This window comes from Homarus americanus, unplaced genomic scaffold (genome assembly GCF_018991925.1).
Source record: "Homarus americanus isolate GMGI-L3 unplaced genomic scaffold, GMGI_Hamer_2.0 scaffold24922, whole genome shotgun sequence".
NCBI classification, from domain to species: domain Eukaryota; kingdom Metazoa; phylum Arthropoda; class Malacostraca; order Decapoda; family Nephropidae; genus Homarus; species Homarus americanus.
This window is the reverse complement of record NW_024722610.1, coordinates 3,597,428-3,624,851: the sequence shown is the minus strand read 5'-3', so window position 1 is coordinate 3,624,851 and position 27,424 is coordinate 3,597,428. Positions and strand designations below refer to the sequence as shown.

At 37.3% G+C, this 27,424-nt stretch overlaps 1 protein-coding gene across 1 annotated transcript; it reads left to right on the top strand.

Moving 5' to 3' along the window:
• Positions 1 to 223: 223 nt before the first annotated feature.
• On the top strand, positions 224 to 22,514 carry LOC121862892. The gene is made up of 8 exons (XM_042361287.1): positions 224 to 449; positions 5,393 to 5,510; positions 9,423 to 9,643; positions 10,730 to 10,877; positions 12,140 to 12,400; positions 12,979 to 13,074; positions 16,109 to 16,209; positions 20,573 to 22,514. The coding sequence occupies exons 1-8, from the start codon at positions 367 to 369 to the stop codon at positions 21,642 to 21,644; spliced, it is 2,100 nt and encodes a 699-aa protein (XP_042217221.1). The 5' UTR covers positions 224 to 366; the 3' UTR covers positions 21,645 to 22,514.
• The last annotated feature ends 4,910 nt before the right edge of the window (positions 22,515 to 27,424 follow it).

Genomic DNA, 27,424 nt, shown 5'->3' with positions numbered 1-27,424 from the left:
AAATGGAGACAGGTTACTATGAAAGTGTTATCAACATAAATGGCCTACCTTACCTTTAATTTTATTTATTTATTCAAGGGAAAATATGATTTTACTCCTAATATAAAATATTGAATGATTTTAATAAGTCTATCTCTCGAATACAGATGATATAAATTGTGAGAGGGAAGATAATAGGTAAGGTACAAGGAGGTGATAGTTGTGGCATCAGTGGGGGAACAAGTTGGTGAGGATCTGAGGGTGGCGGCCATGTGTTGTGGCGGGGAGGTGTAGCGACGCGGGAGGCAGCTTCAGTTTTAAATTTTGTCGCCACTGATAGCACGTGCAGGGGACGCGAGCTGGTATTCACTGCAGCGAGTGGGCAATATGGAGTTTGACATGGTACTGCCGGCGATAGCGGGAGCCTCGGGAGTGTTTGCCGGGTCTGCTGTTCTGTATAGCAAGCTAAGGTAAATATGACAACTTCAGGTGGTTGCATCATGAGCAATATGCTTATAGTGGGATAGTAAACTTACTGATTACTTAACCGTTATGAAGAAGCATACCTCCTGTGTTACGTGGGTATGCCTAAAGACTTCAATTTTCATTAGTAATCGATTACGGCACATAATGTGGCTGTGTGGAGACCGACTCTTGACTAACAATAAAACTTAGGTGACTTGCGAGGCCCCTGGTGACACAGTGAATGATTTAAAAGTGTAAACAATTAGCAAAGGTTAACCAGGAACTTCGGGAAATATTTATTTTGAAGGTAAATGCTTTCCAACTCGTAAGAAAACAACACAACGAGGATTTTCAATTCGTATTGGATATTTTGCCGTGACCGGCTAAGTTCCTATTAACGTTATTTTACCGTGAGTGCACTCTGATCGGCTAAGCACTTTGTTTAATATGACGGGGGTCAGCCCCCCGGCTAGAGGGTTAAGTAGTTTTCCTTGATTGGTTAGGTTAGGTCACCTCTTTTATAATCATAAGAACATCTGTGGAAAAAATTAACAAAATCGAACAACTCCTAGTGTTAGTGGTGTTCTCAGACATTACCGTATTTTTAACCTTTTTACAAGTTAGGTAAGGATTTCAAAGGCTTGTTTGATGTTCTTTTCAATACCTTACCCCACATTTTCTCTCAAATGCCCATTTTGAACAACCAATATTGTTGATAATTGAGGTCTTATTGGTTAAAATATCCCCCAAAATATAAATTTGTGCTGGGAACGTAATAAAATATTTGTGTTTTTGCTTTCTCCTTTTTAATAAAATTCCATGTTCGACATAAAACGAATCTTTACCTCTATTTTTGTTAGTAGTTTCCATGTATGACAAATATGGTTAGGTATGTTTATAGCTACACAACGATCAACTCATGGCAAAATAAATGCCAAATGCCACCAGTGTCAGTCAGATATAGTTCTCGCGTTGTTTGCCGTTTATGGACAGTTTGGCAATCAGAGCGCACTCACGGTAAAATAGCATTAGTAGGAACTTAGCCGATCACTGCAAAATATCCACTGCCCTTTCAATTTGCATGATATTTTTGCTTTTTTTTTGTCGAATCTGACTTTCATTTCTGCCAGAAATGACTTGTTATTGAAATTCGACCCCTTCCCCCCCCCCCCGCCCATTACCAACAATTTTTATCGCACAAAATGGGCAGGGCTTTGAAGTGGAGGGAAATTGTGTGGTTAAAAAAAACTGACCAAGCCTAACCAAAATTTACCCTTGTCCATCCAAGTGTCCTTAAACACAGAAATGCAGAAGCCTCTTTTAGTACAAAACCAAAGGTTTTGATGTTAGTAATGTTCTGCACCGCACTTTAAACACTTCACAGAAGTTGGCAAAATACCATGAGCATTTTAAAAATGTTATTGGAAGTGACTTCATTTTCAAAGACAATGAATGGTTTGCCAAGCTATCGAATAACACCCATTGCACAGAGAAGCTATCTTGTAACTAGCCAAGTAAAATTCAAAAGTATCGGCATGCACGAGAGTATTACACGATATTGAGACGTCTGCAGATTGGTGGAAGATGGTCACATTAGTAAGACATAAATAGTGTCTTCTGCCAAATTGTAGCTTCTCAAGTAATAATTGAAAATTATTATTTTTTCTAAATAGTAATTTGCTACGAAATTGTAATAGAGTACAGGATTCATTATTTTATTTAAATTTTTCCTCTTATCTCCCTTTAAAAATACCAAGTGCTGTGGTTGACTTTTCCGAATCTTCCTGTAGAATGTCGATATAACACGAGATATGTTCCAAGAGAGGTCGCTTTAAACCGAATTCGCACAAAATCGAAATGTTGTTTCAATGGAATAATTTAGTTTGGTACTTGAGAGAAACACAAAATACTAAAAAGGCTGAGAGTACCCAGATGCATCTCAGCCCATCTCCTAGAATAAACAAAACATTGTTTTTTGTAGTATTATGTTAAAACAAACACTCGTAAATCAACACAGCTAAAATTTTGGGATGTGAAGTAGTCTGTTTACTGGCGATCAGCTGATGTGAGAGGGTGGTCACGCTGGCGCTGCGCACCACCCTACTCTAGTCTGACTCACCAAGCACTTTCACTTACCTTTCAACTTAGTTTTTCAAAACTTAATGCTGTCAAAAATAGATTTCCACTCAACTTTAGTTAGGCAATTCATCCTCTGAAGTTGCAGAGCCCAACTTTACCAGCTCATCATCCACATCACTGTCCAAATTGGCGCCCCACACTTGAAGCATCATTTCCTCGCTGCAGTGCTTCCAGCACTTTGATTTTCTGCTCTAGTGTAATTGCTTGCCATGATTTCTTGGTCTTTGGGGTAGTTAATGATGTAGTAGCTGGCCTCTTGGACATAGTGGTGATGGTTGATGCACGTGGTAGAGAAGGAAATTTTTTTTTTAAGGGATTAGCCCACCCGGGCACAGGTCATTGACCCACATCAGGGATTGCAGGCGCAAATGTAAATTAATAATCATAATAATAATTCATAGTAAATAAAATTTATAATAAATACAAATTCAAAAATAAAAATAAAATAATAATGACAACAACAATAATACAGGTTGACAATCCCTTATCCGAAATCCTTGGGGCCAGAGGCATTTTGGATTTCGGAATTTTTCGATTTTCAGAATGGTTAGTTTTTTTTTTTTTTTTTTTCCCTAACAGGGATTAGCCCACCCGGGCATAAGTTACTGACCCACATTGGGGCCTGGAGGGGGGTGGGGGGAATATAATAATAATTATAATAATAATTATAATAATAATAATAATAATACATGTAATAAAAATAATAATTCATAGGACTAGGTCATGTTTCTCACTATTTATCTTTTTTTTTCATTCTTGTAATTATTATTATTATTATTATTATTATTATTACCATTACATTTTCGCCCCCCAGGCCCCGATGTGGGTCAGTGATCTATGCATGGGTGGGCTAATCCGTTTAAAAAAAATTAATAATAATAAAAAAAACTTAAGGTTTTCAGAGCTTTTCTGTTTTTGGAATTTCGGATAAAGGGTTGTCAACCTGTAATAACAACACTGTAATAATGATAATAAAAAAAACAAAGAAATACAAAAATGAAAAAAAAATCAATAGTGAAAAACGATATATGTATGTTGTGTTGTCAAAGTAAGAGAAACAATTGAAACCCTGCAATTGTGTGTAAATGAGGCAGACAGTCAGATGAGCAACCTGGGATTTGATCACAATTTTTGTGATGCCATATAGCAGCAGGGTCTACCATTAGATAATATATTATGCTTCCATTATCTTCCCAGGCGGTAGTACCTCCCTGCTTGATAGCTGCCTACTACCTACGATAGTGTCACACAATATGTCCGTTCACTGGAGCGTCAGCGCAAGAACTGAGGATGTGGGAGGGTGGCGGGCAGCCGTGTAGCGTGCCCAGAGACGTGTCTGGTGGGAAACATAAGGCGAGAAATTTAAAATAGTGTGTATTTCCATATGATGCGCCTGATTGACTCACGTAAAATTGGAAATATTGTAGAGCAAACACATTTCTTGATAGATGCAGCATCACCTCTCTCAATATTTTTTACAGCAACAAAGTTTACCTAGCATTACTAGTGTATATTCTCTACAGTATATGAAGCTCTTATACACACTGAGTGTGTCTTACCACTGTCATCGGCCCACTCGCCCATCGGGCAATCCCAGATTAGCAAATTAGTAAAATCTTGTCGCCCTTATGATATTTTGGTCGCCTCAGGCGACTGGGCGTATGTGAATTTCTACCCCTGGGTTTTGCATAGAGAAGAAATCAGACAGCATCTGAGCTTTTGCATTATCTGTTGTGGCTAATTCTTTCTTTCAGTTTGTTTCCTCAAATGTTTACTTGAATTAATGTATTTACAGTCAGTTCTGCTATAACGCGATAGTTGTGTTCTTGTAAAATATCGTGTTATAGAAAAGCGCGTAATAGAAATAACAGGGCTTATGGAGAAAATAGGGTTAGGTGCAGATTACTACTCGAAATTGAAAAAAAATTAGTAGTTAGCCTAACACAAAGGATAGTACAGTCTAAATAAATGTTACATTCATAACTAATAATGAAATCATACAGTAAATGTAACACTTTACCTTGAAAAAATATGAATATAACTTGATGGGGGAGAAGGGTGATTTTGAGGTTGATAACATCGAGCTTCTCTTCAAGTGTTATATCCTTTCTTTTACGATCATCACCGGAATGCGATCACCAGAATTCTTCTTGGAGATATTCTTCTTTACCATATTCACAGTTAATACCACAAAATTGGAGAAATAGTAAGCAAAAATCACGTTACAGCAAACAAGCGTTCGCGTTATACAAATATCGTTCTTCTATTCATAAATTGCGTTAGAGCCAATTCGCATTATCAAAACACGCGTTATAGCAGAACTCACTGTATAGTACTGTACTGTACGCTTATTTTAGTAAAGTACATCTGTTACTTTCTGTTTACTGCTACTTTATTCTTTAATTCAGATCCACTTTATTTTCATAGACATTCTTCTTTTTCCATTATACGGTATATAAATACATAATACTGTACCACACTGTACTAAATGAAATACATTTTGTGTCTCATTTAATTGTTTCCACATTTTGATAATTCAAAAGTAGACAACAAACTGTGAAAACTCAAAATGGTAGTGAACTTTTTTGGAAATTTGAGATTTATTGGAAATGCTATTGTCCAGATGTCAGGCTAACACACTTGAAAGTGTTGGGTTTTGTAATTTCAAAGTTATTGCATGAATTTGAAATGCTTTTGCATCATGAAATGTTTTAACTTGTTAGATGATTTAAAATTTATGCTTACCATGTACAGTATTTATAGGTATTACTTATAAGGAAGTGCTAATGATTTTTTTTTTTTTTTTCAGACAACGATTCCCAGTAAAGGCCAATTGTTGGTTCTGTAATAAGGACACTAAAGTAGAATTCAGACACCAAGAAAGCTGGGAATGTCCATCTTGCCAGCAGTACAATGGGTTTACAGAGGTTAGTGCCCCCTCCACCCTCGCTAACTGCGGATTTAGGGTATCCACAGCTTTTACTCTCTACCACTTCACCAACTATGGCATTGAATTTCAAGTATCCGCAGAATAGTGTGGCGTCCTTATCCCTACCCGGTCTAATGTATTCCTCCATAAAGGTGAGGAATGAATAAAAGTAATGTAAATAAATAAAAGAAAAGAAAAACTACTGCATTGCCATTTGGCATTTGTTTCACTAAGGAGATGGCATGTTGCAATAAAATTAGAAAAATGAAGACCATGTGTGTGTATGTGTGTGAAGGGAACGTATGTGTGGACTTGGCATGTCGCTAAATTAGACTGTCCTTGTAGCAACTAACCCCCTAGCTCTTCTCTTACCGGGTCAAGCTGTGTTAGTTATTTTTTAACTAGTATCTTTGGGTAGATATACGTAATTTAATTTTTTTTATTTTTTTGCAATCATAGAGAATGTGGAAAAAAAAGATTACCATACGGTAAAAAATATGAGAATAAATTTTTTTTAGGTACGCGGGAGTTAGCCCACGATCATGGGAGGGGGGAACATGCTCCTCTCTCCCATGTTCTTGGTGAAACGAATGCGAAATGGTAATGCAGTATTTTTTCTTTTATTTGATTTATTGGTACTGTATTATTTTTTATTAATTTCTCACCTTTACGGAGGAATACATTAGACCGCGGGGGATAGACGCCATGCTAATCTGCAGATACATAAAAGTAAATGCTACAGTTGGTAAAATGGTATACAGTCTCTCCTCGACTTACGACGGGGTTCCGCCCCGACGACCAGGTCGTAAGTCAATTTGGTCGAAAAGGCGAAAATAATACATAGAAATTCTAAAATGAAATATAGTACAGAAAGAGTACAGGCAGTTCCCGACTTACGACGGGGTTAGGGAACCAAATCCAGGTCGTAAGTCGAAAATGCAAAAAATAATACATAAAAAATCTAAAATGAAATACAGTACAGTAAAAGTAATAAATAATGAAGAATGAATACAGTGTTACTGTACACTTACCTTTAATGTAGTCAGCTGAATGCACACGGGGCCCCAATAATTTTTTAATTAAACATGGAGACTACATTAATTGGATGAAGCAGAGGAGGATACAGGGCTGGGTGGGTCATCAATGTCGCTTTCTTCAAACATGCTTGTTGAAGGTATTGGATCATCTTTAGGTAGTGAAGAGGCAGCACTGGTGGGGCGTGAGGAGACAGCTGTGGGGGACTCCTTAAAACATATGTCCTATTTAGACTGCACAGTTTGCCTTTTCTTTTCATTGTAAATATCCCTGTTGCAAGCAAGTGCATCTTGGATCATTCTGTAAACTTTTGCAAAACGTTCAACATTTTGATCCATTTTGTCAAACATTTGCATCCCTTTATTAATAGTAGCAAATGCTTCTACCATTTGTTTCTTCTGAGCACCACCAGAACTCTCACTTTTACGCTTGCCAGTCATTTTAAAGGGAATTAGAAGCGAAAGTATTGTCAGTACACAGCGCGATCACTACCAACAACAACGATGGCCAAACACCAACTGAGCGCGCTATGGCGTGGACACTGTACACCACGAGCCGGCCCAGCCCACGCCACACTCTCGTACGGGAGGGAAACGTTTCGGTACTGGAAAATACGTACCCAATTTGAAAATTTTTTGGTACGACTGAGGCGGTCGTATGTCCGGGTGGTCGTATGTCGAGTAGGTCGTAAGTCGAGGAGTACCTGTAATCAATAATGAAAAATGAGTAAAGTGTTACTGTGCACTTTAATGTAGTCAGCTGAATGCACACGGGGCCCCAATAATTTTTTAATTAAGCATGGAGACTACATTAATTGGATGAAGCAGAGGAGACAGGGCCGTCGTATGTCCGGGTTGTCGTAAGTCAAGGAGAGGCTGTATATACCGAGTGAAAACCGTGGATACAAGGAAACCACAAATGGGAAATCCTCAATTGTTGAGAGAGTATTGTACAGTACAGTATTACCCCGCTTTACACGGTTTTACTTTCCTCGATTTCTCATTTACGCGGTACCTTGCCAGAACCAGACTTTCACTTTCCGCGTTGCATCTACTCATATATGCGGTGAAGTATAATTTTTTTTTTTTTTTAGCTCATAAAATTCATACAAATTACCCGGCCAGAATATAATTTACATTGCTGGAATTCTTACAATATGATGATCATTTTGAATATAAACATCATGGATTTTGCATTAGACATACAAATTTTAGATCTAAAGTAATAATTTGGTTTACACAAAGCAAATATTTTATCTTTTGTGCAAAATATATGAAGTTTACATTCAAAATATTCCCTGACCTGCAAGGAATCCAGAAATGTCAATTATATTATCCTAACTTTAGTCTGAGGTATTATTTATTACTAAACGTTAAAATCTAGAGTTTTCACCCAAACATTAATCAGAGAGGTAGGAGCTAGTGAGCTGGGAAGAGGGGGGAGGGGGGATTTGAGTCCATTATTTGAATGGACATTAACCTGGCGACTGTATTTCTCTTAAATATTAATTGTGTGAGCATACCATCATAAAATTTAGATGTTATTTTTACTACAACATAGGTATTGTGTCGGAAAAAGTGGAGTTTGGGGGTCGGGCCAGTCTCTATTGGAATTAATCCCATATGTTCTGTTGTTCACTTTACGTGGTTTTCACTTTCTGCGGTACCCTGTGGGTTCAATTGACCGCGTAAATCGGGGTACTACTGTATTGTACTGTGTATTAAACCCCATTTTATGATGTTGAGAATAGGGGAGGGAGGGAAGTTTGTTAGTGAATAGGAGAGTAGCTCTACTTCTGTGAGAAAGATACGAGGAAGGAAAAGCATTTAGAAATGCTGAGAGTGACCCTGAGCTCCTGCAAGACATCTTTTAGACTGACTTGAGTACAGTAGCCACCATTGTCCAGAGTTAACTCAGGCCTCTGAGGGGAAACATCAAAGGTTAATTTACATTTATATTTTCCTCTCTTTGTCATTTTACCTGCCAAATATTTATTATTCCATATATATTTAACTAAGAAGGCTTTAATGTTCATCATAGTGATGTAACTATAATTTAGAAAATGTATATGGTGGATGGATTTTATATGTACAGTAGTGGGGAGATACTGTGCAGGGGGCCCCCCAGATTTGCTGGGGTTTGGTTCCCAAAATGGCCGCGAATCGCCAAATCCGCGAATAACATTTGCGGACCGAGGCGTAGGGTACATTTTTACTTGTGTACAAAGAAATGTATATTCCCTTTGTGTTTGCCCTGAGGTCATTTATTTCTTTTACCTGTATTGTATATATGTTGTGTGTGTAGACACACATACAAATAAATAATAATTGGAAAATCTTCTCACAAATAATCAGAAACAAATTTAATAAAAATGTGACAGTCTACCCCCAAATCCGTGCTTTATTAATAAAGTAATAAAGCACGGACTTCTGTATTTTCAGAAATCCTTTCCTCAATTTGTTTGAATTATCAACTTTTTAGTGTAAATAATACAGTACAGTATAATGAACTTGTAGGATCATAGACATACAGAGGTGTGTTGACATGATTAAAGGGTTTCAATTAAAAGTGATATCATTTTAGGTATTTTTCTGTTAAAGAAACAAAGAATGGCTGCACTGCCAATACTGATGAATCTGAACAAGTTTTTTGTATAATCTTTGTTAGGAATAGGTCTATTAGTGCTGTAGAATGTAAAGAAAATAGAAAGATACCATTTGAGATATTTATCCATTTATGAAGATGCAAAACAGATCCCGTTTACATGCAGCAGTTGTTTTCAGGAGTCCACATGTTCAAGTATCACCCCTTCAAAAATAAGTATAGAGGCATTCTTGTACTGTACTGTATTTATATATTTTCGTGCATGTAACAGGATGGGGACTACAATCGTGATATTCCTGCCCAGTACTGTGAAAGTTTAAACTTGCCATTGACAAAACACAAGGAGAAGAAACAGAAGAATCTTCCAACCCTCGCCCTTGGCAATGGACTGTGCCAAACTTGCAATCTCAACCAGACTCTCAAAGTACGAGCATTAGCTGATTATACACCAATTCACCCTGATAACTATGATAAGGAAATTGAAGAATATAGGTGAGTGTTATTAATCTATAAATTATATTGTTTCTTTAATATAATTTGAATTCGTTATTAGATATACCCATTGGAGGGTCAGTTTGGGGATTGAACAAAAGTTCCTCCCCTCCTGGGATTTGTCTAAACTGCTGATTTGTATTTTGCTCTAGAGTATGTCTTGGCCTTCTCATATAATTGCTTTATGTAGACATGTCAATAAGTTTTACAGTAGCTTCACCCTTCATTTGAGATAACATTGATTAAAATAATATAATTAACCTTTTCAGTCCAATGTATGTTAAGTCCATTACAGTACTATTTATCTAGTTACAATCCTGTAGTAAGTAACTGCTAACATTATAATGTTGATTGGTCATCAGGAAAGGGTTGTCATATTATTTCACTAGCTTGGGGGGGGGGGGGTGTTCCTTCAGTGCAGGATACTATGACGTAGGGAACTAAGATCAATTTGGTAGGATTGTTCCCTTTGAGAGTATACAGTACATGAGTATACAATAACACTAGGTGCCTTTAGCTACCCCCTCCTTTCTACCTGCCTTCTGTATACAGAATTACTTGATCTTGATCCTGAAATTCTATCCTAAAAGGGAGTTGGGATCAGTCAATTTATATACCCCCATGCCCTCTCCTTGCTTTAGAGTGTTGAGGGGGACCTCTATTTAATGTAAAAAAAATGAATGGATAAGATCATCCCAATTTGTGCTCCCAATAAAGCTCAATCCTTTTCTTCCTTTGGGGTACTTGGCAAGTGGAAATCCTTCAGGACTACGGTATGAAGGTGAAGGTAATCTAACTATTAAATTTATTAGGTTTTTAGATCCCCTTCACGAGTTGGGTCCTGGGGTCTTAAAAAAATTAGGGTCTAGGTAATTTAATTGCTATGTACTTGATGTAAGAAAAGAAAAATCTTACTAATTCATATGTAGATACTGTATTAAGGTTTTTGGTTTATTAAGTGTAATAAAAAAAATGATTACACATCCCTTGCTTACTTGCAGAATTTCTTGTACTGTATTGGTAGGGTAAAATAAGATAGATTTTTTGTTTACAAGATATGTTGCTGATAATCCTGTTCAACCCTAGGAAAAGATTAGAGAGGACATATGCCCTCTGCCGGCAGTGTGAGGCAACGTTACATCAGACCCTTGGCAAACAGGATTCCTGGCTCAAGCCAAAGCTTATATCTTGGAGACTACATCTGACCTCTGAGAACAAGGCAAAATTTTTTACTGTAAGTAAATATCTTTTCTTCTAACCTGTTTGCTCATCCAATTTGTAAATGGGTTACCAGTGAAAGTTGGGTTTATTCAGTACATTTACCAAGCCTTAATTCAAATTATCCTACCAGTTGCAGGGGGATTTGAATAAAATAAATGGAAAATGATAGACTGGATGTCCAGGTGTACATTTAGGAGCCAAATGGAAGGTGGGAAGCAGTTAGTATTGTTTCACATGTAAAGAAGGATTTGTCCACTCCAGTGCCAGAGTTAAGAATTTGTTGTTACAGCACACAATAGTAAATGCATGTTCTGGAATTAAGATTTGTAAATACTGTACACAAAAGAAATGAGGGAATATATATAAGTATATTATTTTAGGTAAATTGAAAATATCTGAAAAGCATGATCACATACAGTAAGTACTGTATAAACAAAGTCCTCCATTTCATTCACTGAGTGTGCCACTTTGACATTCCATTGCTATTGAAATTATTTTTTATATCTTATACCTGTTTTAAATTACTCTGTAATAATAATAGCTGGTCTTTTGGTTCTCAAAACTGCCAGTTCTTCTAAATACCCATAATTCATTAGTACTCAAAGCACTACAAAGTCAAAATCATTTCAGAATGTGTAGTCAGAAGAATTAGCAGGTTGTCCAAATACTTAGGCTCACCAGATACAGTATTAGTGTCTTAAAAGTTGTTAGACAGAGTTTGAATTCTATCTTAGCTTTAGTTGGAAGCCAATGTAATTCCATCAAGAATGAGGTAGTGGGAGTCCTCGGTGGGAGAGCAAATATATTTGAATTTTCTTCAATAGATAATTAGGTAAACAGACTCATAATGAGTTAAAATAGTTAACCCGAGACAAAATAGTAAATGTAAGTGTCACAAGACACTGTCTATCCCAAAACTGTTTAACAGCATATATATTTTGAATATGAAAGTTGCAACTCTTAACAACTGAATTAATATGTTCTTTGAAATTTAGTTTTTATTCAGAGTAACTACACTCGTATATTATGAACAGAATCCACAACAGTATTGAGTTGTACTTCCCAACTTAAAATTACTGTATGCCCTCCAAAGGCTTAAATCATCGGAACTTAGAGAAGCTCTAACCACTTAATAGGGCAATGGGGGTTAATTTAGTCTAGGGCTTCAGGAATGCAGTGATATGCCTTGGTATGGTCTTTCCATGCCTTAAATTTATGTAGTGTCATCTCTACATTCTGCTACAAATGAATACCTCAATGTTTGATCTATTCTAGAATGCCGTAAGTGAATATCAGAGAATTCCCTTTTATCTTCACCTACTTCATATGACTGGACTCCTGGTCTCTGTAGCACTCTTCCTCTGCAACATGCACCACCTGCAACAAGACTCGGGCATACATCTGGTTTCTCTCAACTTTGGTGTGGAATTGGAATTGTACCTCGCCACCATTTATAAATTCTCCTCTCCAATGATTGTCACAGGATTGTCCATGCTCCTCATGAACATTTTCTCTTCTGGAAAGGAGACTTTACTAGTAAGAAAAGTTTTTGTTCTGTTTTACTTTGATGATTATAAACCAGAATAAAAGAGGGTATGTGTTAGGGGAAAAGACAAAACACCGGGTAAGGGAGAATGCTTTGAACATTTGCTGAATATAATGCCTTATTGGTAGGATATAAACTCCTCATTAGTTGCACTGTTAAATTGTACTAGGTGTACTAGGCAGGCTTAGTTTGAGGATGTTGCCTTTCTGTTATTTAACCCTTAAGAGGACAGACATCTCTACCTGTATTTCATCACACATTAGAAAAATATTATAAATTGCAGTAGTGCAGGAGTGGGCAATTATTTTTGATGGAGGGCCACTTCATGAATGGTGGCACACTTCGCGGGCCACACACTTAATGTAGATGCAAATGTATTATATTAACACAAAGTAAAGCCTTGTATTTGTAAATACAAATGCAGTGGCGGGCCACAGAAATAATTTGGCGGGCCAAATGTGGCCCGCGGGCCGTACTTTGCCCACCCCTGCAGTAGTGTTATGCAAGCCAAATGTACCTTTCATTTCCAGTCATTTATTAGATGATTTTCTCAATACATTGCTTACAGGTATCTGATGCTGTTGCAAGTTTTATCTGGGTTGGGTTGCTAGCATTGTGTTCCTCAAAACAGCTCCTACCAGCCAAAGATTATAATTCCCTTCAGGTGAGTTCTCTTTGTAAGTTGACTTCTTTAAAGGAAAGCAATAACTATTCTGCTTCCCTTGATAATATTTCTTGGTCCATGTTGATATAGTTGGGGGCAAGCTGTGCAGTGTTAGGTTACCTGAGTATATTTCTTGGAACCTATTTGACTCGGTACTTGTATTTTATTTTTAGATTCCTGTCACCAGTTTGTGGCTTGGGGATTCACCCCCTCCCCTTAGACTTGCTGATTGTAGAATTTCTCGATTACAGTTTATGGTTAAAAAGTACATATGAATGTACAAAGGCGAGTGACTGACTTATGTATGGAATTAAAACTAAGACAAGATATAAGAAATAATGATTGAGTGTAGAACATTGAGAAAGGATATCCATCTAATTCACAACCAACCTGTCACACTCAAATATAATTTCATACCTAGCATCATGTAAGAGCTTGGCATCATGGTAATACCCACTCACATGATAACATACTGATCTTCACAAATCTTGGAATTATACCAACTCCAAATCATAATGGCCATGCCCTTTAAATGGATGGATCCTACTCATGCCACTGGCCCTCCTATCCATTTGCATGACCATCTATAGTGGGTGGCCGTTACCATAAAATTCCTTCATTGGGCCTCAGGTAATCTTCTCATCTTTTTTTTAATACAGGACAGTGGTCCCTTGGTTAACGAACACAATTCGTTCCACAGAGTCGTTCGTTAACCGAATCCATTACAGTGTATTCCAATCGGATATTGGGTAATTGGTTCCAACTCACAGAAAAGTAGATACAAAGTAAAGCCAAAAGATGCATAAAGTCAGAAACACTCCTAAAATTCCCCTAAATCGCCCTTAAATTACTTTATATACATATACACTATACACTAGAACTCTTAAATCACTACTGTAATGTGATACAGGAAATTAATTTTTATCTCTTGTGCAAAATATATGATGTTTATATTATAAATTATTTGCTGTCTTGCAAGGATTCCAGCAATGCAAATTATATTCTCCTAACTTTAGTCTGTGATATTATATAAGATAAAAACTGTAAGCCTAAAACCCTGGCTGGGCAGATGGTGGGAGAGGGAAGGAGGGAGGGTGGGGGGGGAGGTGAGGTGATACGTTTGACAGTAGGAGCCGAAGGTCTAATGTGTGTTTATTTATCAGTCCTTAAGAGTGACTAAGCTTTTCTCTTATAAGATGCCAGTGAAACGACCTGGGAGAATTTAATTTACATTGCTAGGATTCTTGTAAGATAGTGATTAATTTGAATATAAACAAGCTATAATTTGCATTAGACAAAAAAATTATAGTACCGTAATCATTTAGCACATGTACAGTACAAGTTTGCACTTAGGTCATTTATTTCTTTTACATTTCTTTAGTATGGTGTGTGCATGTAAATGAATAAAAATAAATAAAGAAATTTATGTAAATCTACCCAAAAATACAGTTGAAAACTTTACATTATTAAAAGGTATTACAGCACACTAATATACTAAAAAATTTATCTCTTGTGCAAAATATGACGTTTATACTCAAATTATTCACTGTCTTGCAAGGATTCCAGCAATGCAAATTATATTCTCCTAACTTTAGTCTGTGATATTATAAAAGATAAAAACTTTAAGCCTACTGTATAACCACCATACCCTGGCTGGTAGGGGGGAAGGAAGGGGAGAAAAAATTGACACGTTTGACAGTTGGCACCGAAGGTCTAGTGAAGAATTTATTTCAATTTTTTTAATTTCAATATTTTATTCCTTGATAGAGGAAGTGAGAGCCTAGTACTGTCACTAGGTACCCCTGTAAATATTTATTTGTTTATGTCCTTTAGATTGAGTTTTTGTTTTTTGCTTATATAATGTCTAGAAGTGACTGGGGAGAATATAATTTACATTGCTGCAATTCTTATAAGATAGTGATTAATTTGAATGTAAACATGCTATAGTTTGCACAAGACAAAAATTTTAGTAATCATTTTGTACATTATTTTAATTATATGTACAGTACAGCTTTGTCCTTAGGACAGTGTGTGCGTGTAAATGAGTTTCAATAAATGATTAAAGTTACATATATCGAGCCAAAAATATTAGTTGAAAAACTATATGTAGACAGAGCTTGCTTGGATGGCTAAATTTTAGAATGACCAATAATTTTAATATAATAAATGCAAAAATATTCAAGAACACAGGGGCGCTGGTGGTAGAGCGGTACCACTTTTGCCTCGCAAGCGAGATGTCACGGGTTCGATTCCTGGGCCCGTGGAAAGTTGTTTGGGCACACTTCCTAGCACCTTTTGGTCCCTGTTCACCTAGCAGTAAAGTAGGTACCTGTTGTAAATCAAAAAGTTGCAAATTCGTATTCAGGGAAAGTTGTTGGAGCTTCCAATAACTTGCTGACAAAAACCTATAACTCTTCAGGCTTCTACGCCCTTGACAAAAAACCTATGACCCTTCAGGCTTCTATGCCCTTAACTCATGAGACATAAAGGCAAGCATGAACTTAGCATGCTTCCCAGATGGGCGCCCAATATACTAAAAAAAAAAAAATTCGAGAACACAACCTTCTTGATCTTCACCCCACTGGAAACGAATGTAAACATAGAACAGATTACTGTATTGGCGGACTAGCCGATCAGTTGATGCTCACAACATAACGTGTTTTTCGTAAGGATTTCGTTAATCGAAGTTTTGTTCGTTAAACGAACCGTTTGTTAACCGAGGGACCACTGTATTTGATTTTTTTACAGAAGCTAAATTATTTTTACCTGCAAATTTGTGTTTTTGTGGGGCACAGTTTGACATCCTTTGTAAAGCCGATTGATTTTGCTGTAGTATATTACATCATTACATGCAGAGAACATAAAAATATACTTGTGAGATCATAAAAGTTTGCAGCATCATATAGCATTAAGGCCCTTTGCACCTTGGTTTTCAATTCATTCTCACTTTTTCTGTTAGAATCATCAATAGACACGGCTAGATACATATTTCAACACTAGATGCCTTCAATTTTATAATTAATTTTTTCCCCAGGTTCTCATTTCTGGAGCTTGTGTGTTTTTCACCCTATGGACATCTCTTGTTCCTCGAAATTTCAAGAATACAAGGATGAATATGAAAGCACGCTTGAATAAGTATGTGGTTCGTAGACTACTTAAATTTCAGTACTGTGCCATTTCTGTATACTTATTGGCAATTTTTCATGATTCTTTTATCAAAAACCCTTCAGACTTTTTTCTAAAGGAGGTTGTCCACCTATAGAATCCTCCCCAGACTTTTCAGTTACTGATCAAATCCCTTTTTAGTTTTAGTATCATAGACCAGTTTGAAATGACATGTTGTTTTACATTAACAAGATAGACCTGAGTTCCGTTTAATTTATTTCTGCTTCTCTTACCTCATCTCTTAGTCAAGCTACAAATATAGTTGTAAGTTCTCTGTAGGCAGTTGGTGAATCAACTTGATGTTCTCATTGAAATGTAACCCTGACTGAAAAGATCTTGCCATGACTACACAGTATTCTAGACTGCTAGATTGGAGTTCCTGAAGTATAGTACCAATAATATTGCAAGCTTGTAAGTATTCTTGGATGTACGTATTTCCAAACTTATATATGTACATATTTGTGGGTCATATTAGTGACATGAATTGTGCACATTGTGGTACAAGTACCAAATTTGTAATGACATTTTTTTTAGACTGCACTGAACAATTTTGGATGTAGAACCTCTCTGAAATATCCCTAGTATCTTTAGGTTCCAACATGGCTGCCAATATGACATTTGTTTTGAATATTGGTAATAAACTATATAATCACCATAAATGCATGTACAGTCCCAGGCGAAAGTTCTTGCTACAGCCAGGTGGGTGATGCAAAGTCCGCTGACCCTTACTGGATGACGGGTCCGCTGTCCAGCCATCGCCTCCCTCCCTCCCTACCTACCTACCTACCTACACACACAAACAAGCACCCTCGCAGTTCAACAATCGAGCTCTGATACTTCCAGTTCTCAATAAGGACGAGGGAGGGATGTCATTGTTTTGTGAATAAATTCACAAAACAATTTACTGAATCAAGAATACATTATTTGACATAATAGATTACATCATTATTAGATAATCATGACATAGTGCAGTGTGTGTTTTGGTGTCTGGGGTTTGCAAAAATATCAGAATTCTCCAAGCTGTATTGTCCCTCAGAATGGTAGCTAGAAAACTAAGCATGAATATGAAGAATAGTATGGTTCCTAAGAGAATGCTTTATCATCCTCCGGGCCATATTTATCATTGTAAATATAATGGAGGGTGCTAAAACTTTGCATCTACATTCAAGAAAAAAAATCTCAAATACTGTACAGTTATTTGTAGTTTTACATGTCTGACTGTTACCAGTTACATACTTTTTACATTTACTCCTGGATAGGACACGTATATTTACCCCAGTGATACGGCTAGCGCTCTCTCTGGGCCTGGTCTATGATAAATACACATGTCATGTATGCGACAGTTGTATCAAAGTATTACATGTTTTCCTTAATGTCACTCTTAGAAAGAGTCCCAAATAATTCAATTTTTTTTAATAAGCCCTTGTGGGCTCTATAATATGGTACTGAAGGCGCCATTGTTTCCGCAAACTACAGGTTGGGAATCACTGGTCTACTGCATGTAACTTTGGCTTGATTCCTACAATGGATGACATGATGGGAGTATGACTTACTTATGAGCGACACAATTAATATAAAAGTGTCACAGTAAGAAGTAGGTCACAACACCGATTGATTAGCATTTGATGGAAAATAAAATAAAGGGAGCATGACCATTTTATTAGTTATACTCATATCACCAAATTATAAATGTTGACTGCTTAATATTATACAGCATGTCCTTCAAATTTGCGGATTTTTAATTTGTGGATGACACCCTGGATGTACCCAAGAATGTCTAAGGGTAGATTTGAAGTTGCTGGCATTTTTGTGGCAGGGACAGGGGGCCATTCAGCCTAGAAACAGTCATTTCCTTTACCTGTATTGCATACAGTGAACCCTCACTTTACGCGGTCAATTGAACCCACGGCGGCCCGTGTAAAGAGAGAAACGCGTAAAGTGAACAACATAACATATGGGATTAATTGAAATAGAGACCGGGCCGACCCCCAAACTCCACTTTTTCAGACACAATACCTATGTTGTAGTAAAAATAACTTCTTAATTTTATGGTGGTATGCACACACAATTAATAATTAAGAGAAACATCAATAATATTAGGTTTTTTAACACTTACATTAGTAGAAAAGATGGCTGGGCGCACGGGGATGGGGGGTTGGTTCCGAGGCAGAGGGCAGATTATTGGCCCTCACCTGTAGCAATTGTATCACTATCCACCACAGAGGCTTGCAGGGCCTCTTTGTCAAACCCCTCAAAGTCCATATCCTCACTATCATTATCACTATCACTGACTTGGGCCGGCTGTGGTGGGTGGCGGGTGAAGAACTCGGTAATGTTTTGATGACTGGGCGACCTTGTGCGCACCCTGCTCGCGCCGCTCTCCACGTAAAAGGGTACACACACCGCGGAAAGTGAACATTCCGTGTTCGGCAGGGCACTGCGTAAACGTGGGACCGCGTAAAGCGAGGGTTGACTGTATATACAATCAGAAGCAAATGCATTAAAAATGTTGAGTCTACCCTCAAGTCTACTCTGTACTTTGATTAATAAAGCAGTTGTTTTTCGCGGTCATTTTGAAAACCTAACTCCCACGAATATGAAGGGCATGCTGTATACAGTTCACTCAATATCTTTGTAGATAAATTTACAGTTAAAAAATAATCAATGATTCAATCAATCTTCTTTAGATTACATAAATTATGCATAACGCATATTATCAGCAAAATTATTCAATCAGTAGCCCTGTAGCCTGTTTGGCATGGATGCCACTAGGTCACGCACCAGCTCTGGTTTAGTCTATTAATGTGTACCGTAGTCCGTTCTTCCATTTCCCACATGTTGACCATGTATGCCCACACGTGCTCTTGGGCGGAATATCAAAGGGTGGGGGGTCCAAGAAGTTGTGGGTGGGGAACATGGTACAGTCATTTCTGCTTCAATGAGAATTGATGAATAGGGGAGCGCTGTTTGTAAAACGCAAACTTTTGCATACGAATGTTGGCTATGACACGATTCCATCCTCAACGTTTTAAGTGGAGCGTGGGGCTATGCAATGTTTACAGTTCACGCTTGACATCACATGTTCAATTGATTCGTGTGTTTTGTTTGTGAATTTTTTTTTTTTTTTTAGAGAGAGAGAGGGGGGTACTCTGGAAAATTTGTTCTCTTTTTGCAAATTTATCTGTTACCCATAAATACTGTATGAAAAGAATACGTAAAAAGAATGTTTCACAGTGCAGATTTACAACGGTTTACACCAGCACTCTCTGTTTACATCATGTGATCAGTTGAATCGCGCGGTTTCTGTCCATTGCTTTGTGAAGTGTCCTCCGTGATTTTCGCTGTTTTCTCCAATTTTGTTGTGTTAGCCATGAATATTGAAAGACAAGACAATAAGAATGTTTCAACGAAGCGTTCTGGTGATCGAATTGCCGGTGGTGAACGTAAAAGAAAGGCTATAACACTTGAAGAGAAGCTCGTTATTATTAAGCATTTTGAACGCAATGAAAGAACATGTGATATTGTTCGTGCAACGGGAACAAAGGAGTTTACGTTATTCACCATTAGAGACAATACAGAAAAGATTAAAGCAAGCTGTATTGCTGGAACAGGCTTGAGTCCGAGCAAATCTGTGAGGTCACGGCCAAAGTAATCTGCACCTAACCCTATTTGCTCCATGAGCGGATTTCTATAACTCGAGGTTTCACAAGAACGCAAGTATCGCGTTGTAGCAGAAATGATTGTTATCATAACGAGCCCACCCAACAGAGGGACAATATATCTTGGAGGATTCTGATATCGTTGTGAACCCCAGCCACCAAAACACACACTGCATTATGTCATGATTATCTAATAATGATGTAACCTATTATGTCAGGGAATGTAAAACTTGATTAAGTAAATGGGTTTGTGAATTTATTGACAAAATAATGACATCCTCCCCTAGTCCTTATTGAGAAATGGAAGTATCAGAACTCGATTGTTGATCTGCGAGGGTGCTTGTTTGTGTGTGTGTGTGCAGGTATGGAGGGAGGCGATGGCTTGACAACGGACCCATTTTCCAATAAGGTTGGGTGGACTTTGCACCATCCACCTTGACTGTAACGAGAACTTTTGTCCGGGACTGTACAAAGGCTTGGGTGGTGGCTTTTCGAAAAAACAATGTAGGAATATTTAATATCACAGAAATATTAATTTTGCTAGTGAGATAAATGTTGCTGTAATTTGTTTTATTTCTTATATCTTTAGCTTGAGGTTACATAAGTTATTATGAAGGTGTACTCCTATCCTAGCAAAATCTAACTCACTAAACTCGGGTCTATTTCTTCCCCAGGAGTATGGTGAGTGAAACCTCCAGTGGTAACATTGATGACTCTAGGTGTACCCTTAATGGCAGTGTTTGTGATGACATAAACAGCTTAACCCCACCATTTTCCCCTCATCGAAATGAAAGTACAATAAGCCCTGTTCGACTCTCAGCTAATGAAAATCATACTGTGGCAGACACGTTGGACACCACTTTGAGTGGCTTGAAAATAAGCACTCCATTAAAAAGCAATTCCATGAACCGCCCTAATACACCCTTTTCACCAAAACTGCTGTTTTCTGGAAAACCTGGATATAACCCTAAACATAATGATACATATTGCAGTCAGAGAAGTATTGGGAGTCCACCAAGAATCTCGACCAAAAACATCACACAGTCTTCATGGGTTGCTGGGGGTTATTGGGGTCACCCTGTAAGTCCTTCCCGAGAATTTTCACAGCATGTGGTCCCTCATTTAGGACCAGCACAGCCAGGCCAACCGTCCATGTACCCTCTGTCTCGTTCCTCTAGTCAGAGTTCGGGATTTGTCTCTCAGAGTAGTGGGCTACCACCATACACGGCGGCGCATGGACCCTGCAGTTTACCTACTTCATGCCATGGTTCCCACTATGGGGAACTGGACCGAGGTTCAGTTCTGTCAGAGCCTGCTTACAAAGCCTGGGGTTATTCACCATCTCTCTATCCTTCTGATTCAGCATCCCAGTATAATTATAGCCGATGCCAAGGACGAGCAAAGAGCGATGCTCAATCTTTGTACAGCTGTGCTTCAGTCTTATCAGATTGCTCTTTACAAAGGACACCTCCATCCCCTACAGCCAGTAGTTCATATCTTTACCAAACACCTCATGGAAATCTTAGTGAAAACTCAAGCAATACCAACAGCAGTAGAAACACTACTAAAGTGCAGACAGCAGACACAACAGTTATGGAATTTAAGAATAACAATCCAAAACAGTATATGGCTCTTTATCGTAATCCATGGATTGCATTTTTCCTTGGCATGAGTATTGCTGCAAATGGGTTTCTTGTTGCCATAATTTACTTACATGCAGATATAAAAAGTTTCCTCACAAGTTAATAAATATAATTTTATTTTAGGCATACAACCACATTTGTTGACCTCTGTCTGTGGTAAAAGTTAATTAATTTTTGCAAATGATTGTGGTCCTAATTCAGAAATTTTTTGAAGGCTGAAACCCAGTCACAAATACTAAATTGTAAAGATTTTTGTTTCATTGTGAGATTTTATAATTGTTTTTTAAAAGACTAATGCCCTGTTTGAAGAGTACAAAGGTAAAACAAAACTACAGCCTTAGTGTATAGAATCAGTCGTGTGTGTTTATGAAACCTTTTCAGGTGAAATGCAAGCATAACTCAGGATCATTGTTCAAGAGTATTTCTTGCATTTACAGCCATTCCATTTTCCTCATTTGTGTTCTGTACAACTGTGATAGTGTTTAAAGGTAGTTACATAATGGATGGGACCAGTTGTTGCAGGGAATTTCTGAGTAGAGCTGCCAATTACAAAGGAAGTTTATCTTGTCAATCAATCATGAAAAACTCACCCCCTGTAAAATGCTGTGGTCTCTATTATAATATCTTTGACATTTATTTTGTAAAATATCCATATTCTAAGAATTGCGATATTTAAATTCATTGTAGTAGATTTATGCTGTAGTTAGAAGATGAAATACTGTATTATGTTTTGGAAAAATGATTTACTGTATTGCTTGAAAGTCTGGTTTTTTGTTAGTGCAGGATACAGTAATATCTCTGTTAGCCAGAATCCTTCAAACCCAGAACTCTGCGATAGCCGGAATTAAATTTTTCTCGGAAAATCATTTCCAAAGCCAGAATTTTCCGGAAAATTCCTGCTTTGGGAAAAATTTTCCGAGGGGCACATTCTCTGCAAAATTCTGAGAACATTTTTCCAGTACCCGGAAAATTCCGGGCCTGGGGGATATTTTTCCGGGTTTGAGAGATGATACAATGCACAATTTCTGGAACTTCCGAGAAAACTTTTCCATTACCCAGAAAATTTGGGGGATGGGGGATTTTTTTCCGGTTTTGAGAGATGAAATATAGTCAGTCCCCGACTTACGACGGGGTTGGGGACTGACGACCAGGTCGTAAGTCGAAAATGCGAAAATAATACATAGAAAATCTAAAATGGGTGTCTCTTTTTGTTCTCAGCACCACGAGAACTCGCTTGCCAGCCATTTTAAAGGGAATTACAAACAAAAATTTTTTCAGTACAGTGCGATCACTAACGTCGGGACTCAAAAATACGTAATTTGAAAAAAAAATTGTACGACTGAGGCAGTCGTAAGTCGAGTAGGTCCTAAGTCGCGGAGTATCTGTAATGTATCATTCTGGAACTTCCGAGAAAATTTTTGTTACCTAGATGATTCCGGGGATGAGGAAATCTATTTTTTTTTCTCCAGCTTTGAGAGAGTCGTCTCGTTACCCGGAAATCTCTCATTCCTGGGAAGTGCTCTGCACAAATTGTTCCGGCTGATGGAGATATCACTTTTATACGAGTTGAAATAGAATTAAGTGGATATTGTTTTGACAATTACGTGAGCTTCTGGATAGGGAAACAAGGATTCAAGATAATTATTGGTTCTTGATAGGACTGGGAAAAGTGTTAAAAGTTTATGGGAGCCAGAGTTGCTTGGTAGCTGATTTTAATTGTTTGTAATTTTAGTATTCATTTTCCTGTGTTGCAACTTATGCTGTTAATGATGGATAGTTTAATAGGTAAGACAATTTAAAGGTAATTGTGACTTATCTTATTACTGTATTTAAGTTTTTATAAGAATTACATTGTATAAAGTTTACAAGGAAGGAAGACAGTACTATTTTGTCCTAATACAAATAAACCTCAATAATCAGGCAAAATTTCCGAAATTTCTAATGTATTACAATACTTACTTAAAATCCTAGCACAATATTTAAGTATTCCCCCCACCCCAAATTTAATATTTAGTTAAGCACCTAAAAAGTCTGCAACTCTTGATGTACATTACAGTCTAGTAGTTCCTGTTGTCCAGTACCTCAGATGACCATGGTTTCCCAGTCTTTGAGTTTAGAATGGTGTGTATAGTGAAGACATCATTGCATTGTGAATTCTTGCTCACACAATGGCTTCTTATAAGAGCACAGCCTAGGAATAGATGCATTGCTTCCAGATTAAGGATAGGGTGATTTTAAATACTTAATTTTATAAAGGGTACGTAAAACAACATCTGTATATTTAAGCATTGTTATGCTACCATCCTAGGCCCCGGTACTGTACATATTACAATTATAAAAAGTTAAAAAACCAGCAACTGTATGTTCCCAACCATGTCAGATTATTGAGGGTCCACTACAGTGTAATGTTTTAAAATTGGTTGAACGTCAGAAGCTGGTATATTATCTCGTGGTTGATGGAAAGTGAACCATTCAGTTTCAGTGGACATAAGGTTAAAACAAGGTTCTGCCCACGTGGATCTGGCTTAATTCCTGTCCTTCATTTTGATTTCTCAAAATATTGTAACTTATGCAAAACTTGAGGCTAAGATACCGGTAGTCAGAGTTTGTCGGATATCTTAGTTTGCCTCATTAACTTAACAGTGGATGAACATACTGTTCATATTTTTCAGTACCTCCCATTATAGATCCCAGAACCCTACTCAGATAATCCTTGGTAGAACCCAAATTGAAAGAAATGCAAATTGAAGAAATCCCAAAAGATCACAAAGTTTTAGGGGTGTGTGTAACTACAGTATTTCATACTTTTTCTTAATGCTTAAAAAATGTCAACCAAAAGGCTGACATTATTGGCAGAAGCGGCAAAATTTGTCTGACACTTAAAAAATTCTTCAAGATGTGTCCTGTATTTTTACTGTTGTACCAAGCTGTTTTGTAGAATGACTTACCAGTTTTATTTTATTTTTTCAGATTATATCCATATCACTAGAATGAACAAACAAAGTAATACCTGGATGATTGGCTTATAATCCAAATGCCAATTAATTATGTAGGTTTTGATGTGATCTAAGAAGTGCTATCCTTACACTCCCTTTGTATTCAATAGGGTATTTTAATTCATTATGTCCTCACCTTTCCACCCAAATTTATTATAATGCAAAATTACATGGAATAGTTCAATTAAATTATTTTTTTATTTATTTTGAGCATCTTGGTTTGCCTGATTAACTGTTTCAAGATGTTTGATTTTCATACATTTTTATAATTTTGTGTCAATTCTTTAGCTATGACATTTTACAGTTGGTGTCAGCATATGTTATACACTGAAACAAACCCATTTAAGCTTGCATGTAAGTAGCTGAAAATGCAGTTGATGATGCATTAGGTAAGAGAAATGGGAAATAACATGCTTTGTAACAAGGACTCTTGGAAGCTTTTTTTAGTACATTACTGTAACTTGGTTGTTTATTTTCTTTAACCTCGCATAATAATTTATTATGTTTGTCATAATGCCCGTCTAAAGCTTTTTCCAAACTTTTTTTTTTCACTCCCATGTTCATTTCATAATGATTGGTTATCAGCAGTTATTATAAGAATGACTTAAAAACAGTTGGTGTTGTACCTTTCATTTTGTGTAAAATAATATTTTGAACTAAAGTTAACTTGAAATGTATATTGCCTCTCATTGCCAGCAAACTGATGTTTTATGTAAAACCCTTTTTATAGTAATCACGTAAATGGTCTCCTCTTTCTTTTTACTTTTATTTTAAAGAAGGCTTTGTTTTAATGCAGAATTGTGTATTATATAATAAAAATTTAACTGCAAGACATTTTATGATTACTGTGTAATTTTGTTTACCTTGATTTTCACAAGAGAAAGAAATGATCCTGCACCAATGTGCAAACCTTTAAACTGCCTAAATCTGATGTGTCAATGTCTAATGGGCTCAGCAGTTGAATGGTTACAGTGCTCACCTGTTAAATGGTCACTGTTTCATGTCTGGGACATCCTCAATCAATCTAGCTATGACTGCTTACAGTTGGGAAGGTGAAGGTAGGCAACTGCTATGGTTTCCACATTTTTTGTTTCCCTCATAATTTTCCATGCTTATATGGGTTAGCTGCAGTTACCTGATTGGAGCTCCCCATGTTGCACAGTCACTTGTAGGTTTTTAACTCTAAGGTCATTTCTTTAAATCCCCCCACTCCCCCCATATCATTCTTCTACCCTCCACATTTAGGCTCGTGCACCTCTTGACCCAAATGGCTTTTCTTCTCTCCACATGCTCAAACCATCTCAGTTGGCCTCCATGCAGGGCTTTACCGATTCTCTCTGAGCAAGGCCTTCTGTCTTTGTGTCATTATACCTCCACCACACCATTCTCATTTCAAATTTCTCACTCTTGCTTATGTAATCCTCTTTAACTGCCCATGCTTCATTGTCATACAACATCACTCCAACATAATGTACATTCTTCCTTTCACTTGAATGGAAGGTATGTATAAATAACGGCAGCAGCTCCCTAGCAAATTTCCTCCTGTCACTTCTGACTCGTGCAACTGATCAGGCTTTAGCACCTCCACCAACACCGATCAAGTCACCAGGTACTGTAATAGGACTCCTTGATACATATTCCCAATGTTGAGTTTCTTTAGCCTTGCTGTGGACACATGGTTACCTGCACATACAGAGAGAACACTTAGTCAGTAACATACACAGCAGTGTTGCCGCTTAGTTCACGTTGGCCAGTTGTCGTACGTCACTTAAGAGAAAACATGTAAAATTATTGAGTAACTGAATTAAACAAGAAATAAGTAGACAATATTCAAAGACGATATTTATTGATATTGAAATACGTTTTATTTTGGTATGGAATAAAAAAGTCGTAAAAAGGTTTAGAAAAACATAAATTTGTCGCAAAATGTGCATTTATTTCCCCATTTTGTAAAGAATACAAATGTAATAGACTACTGTAGATATACATGGTATTTACAATTAATCATTATGATTTCTTGCAAACAAAAATCAAATTTTCACTTGGCTCGAATGAAACACATCCTCCACATTTGTGAACCATTTCAGATGAAATGATTAAAGATGTTAAAGTCAGTGTAGAAAGAATATTTCTTTCCTTAGTTTTGGTCAGATTCACCTTGGAAAACATTCTTTCTACATCAACATTTGATGTGGGCAACGACAATATCTTCAGAGCAAAGTATGGCAGCTCACGGAAATATGGTTCTCCAAAATCATATTTCGTACTTGACATTTCCTTGTAGAATAGCTGTGTATTTCTTTGATTTTTCATCTAGTATGGAAATCTTATGTTGTCAATGGTTCTCCACTCATTATCCAACTGCTGTTTGTTCGTGGGAGATAGTCTAGGGAAAGCGTTCATTGAAGGCATTATCACCCTCGACTGCTCATTTAAAAAATTTTCTACTGAAAATACAGAACACATCTGTATACTTTTACTTTTATCCTCTTCACCACTGATCGGCTCGTTAGCCGTTTGGGCGATCGGTCACCTCTCTGATTACTTTTTTTTTTATCCTCTTCACCAAAAGATCGGCTCGCTAGCCGCCCGGGCGATCGGTCACGTCTCTGTTACGCACTGTTGGCAAGTACTGGGCATGCACCGGCTCCTGAATGCACCTGAACCCGCTCCAGTGTTGGTCAAGTCTGGTCTTGAAAGGCAGTGTTGGTCAAGTCTGGTCTTGAAAGGCAGTGTTGGTCAAGTCTGGTCTTGAAAGGCAGTGTTGGTCAAGTCTGGTCTTGAAAGGACTCACACTCGGTGCCGTCACAACACTTTCTGGTAGATTGTTCCAAGAGTTCACAACTCTCACTCCGAAAAAGTTTGCCCTCACAGTTTTCTGGACTTG

Coding starts and splice junctions, on each gene's coding strand:
- LOC121862892 (XM_042361287.1), top strand. CDS start 367: ATGGAGTTTGACATGGTACTGCCGGCGATAGCGGGAGCCTCGGGAGTG. Junction 9,644..10,729: donor AAGGAAATTGAAGAATATAG/GTGAGTGTTATT, acceptor GTTCAACCCTAG/GAAAAGATTAGAGAGGACAT. Junction 10,878..12,139: donor ACAAGGCAAAATTTTTTACT/GTAAGTAAATAT, acceptor GATCTATTCTAG/AATGCCGTAAGTGAATATCA.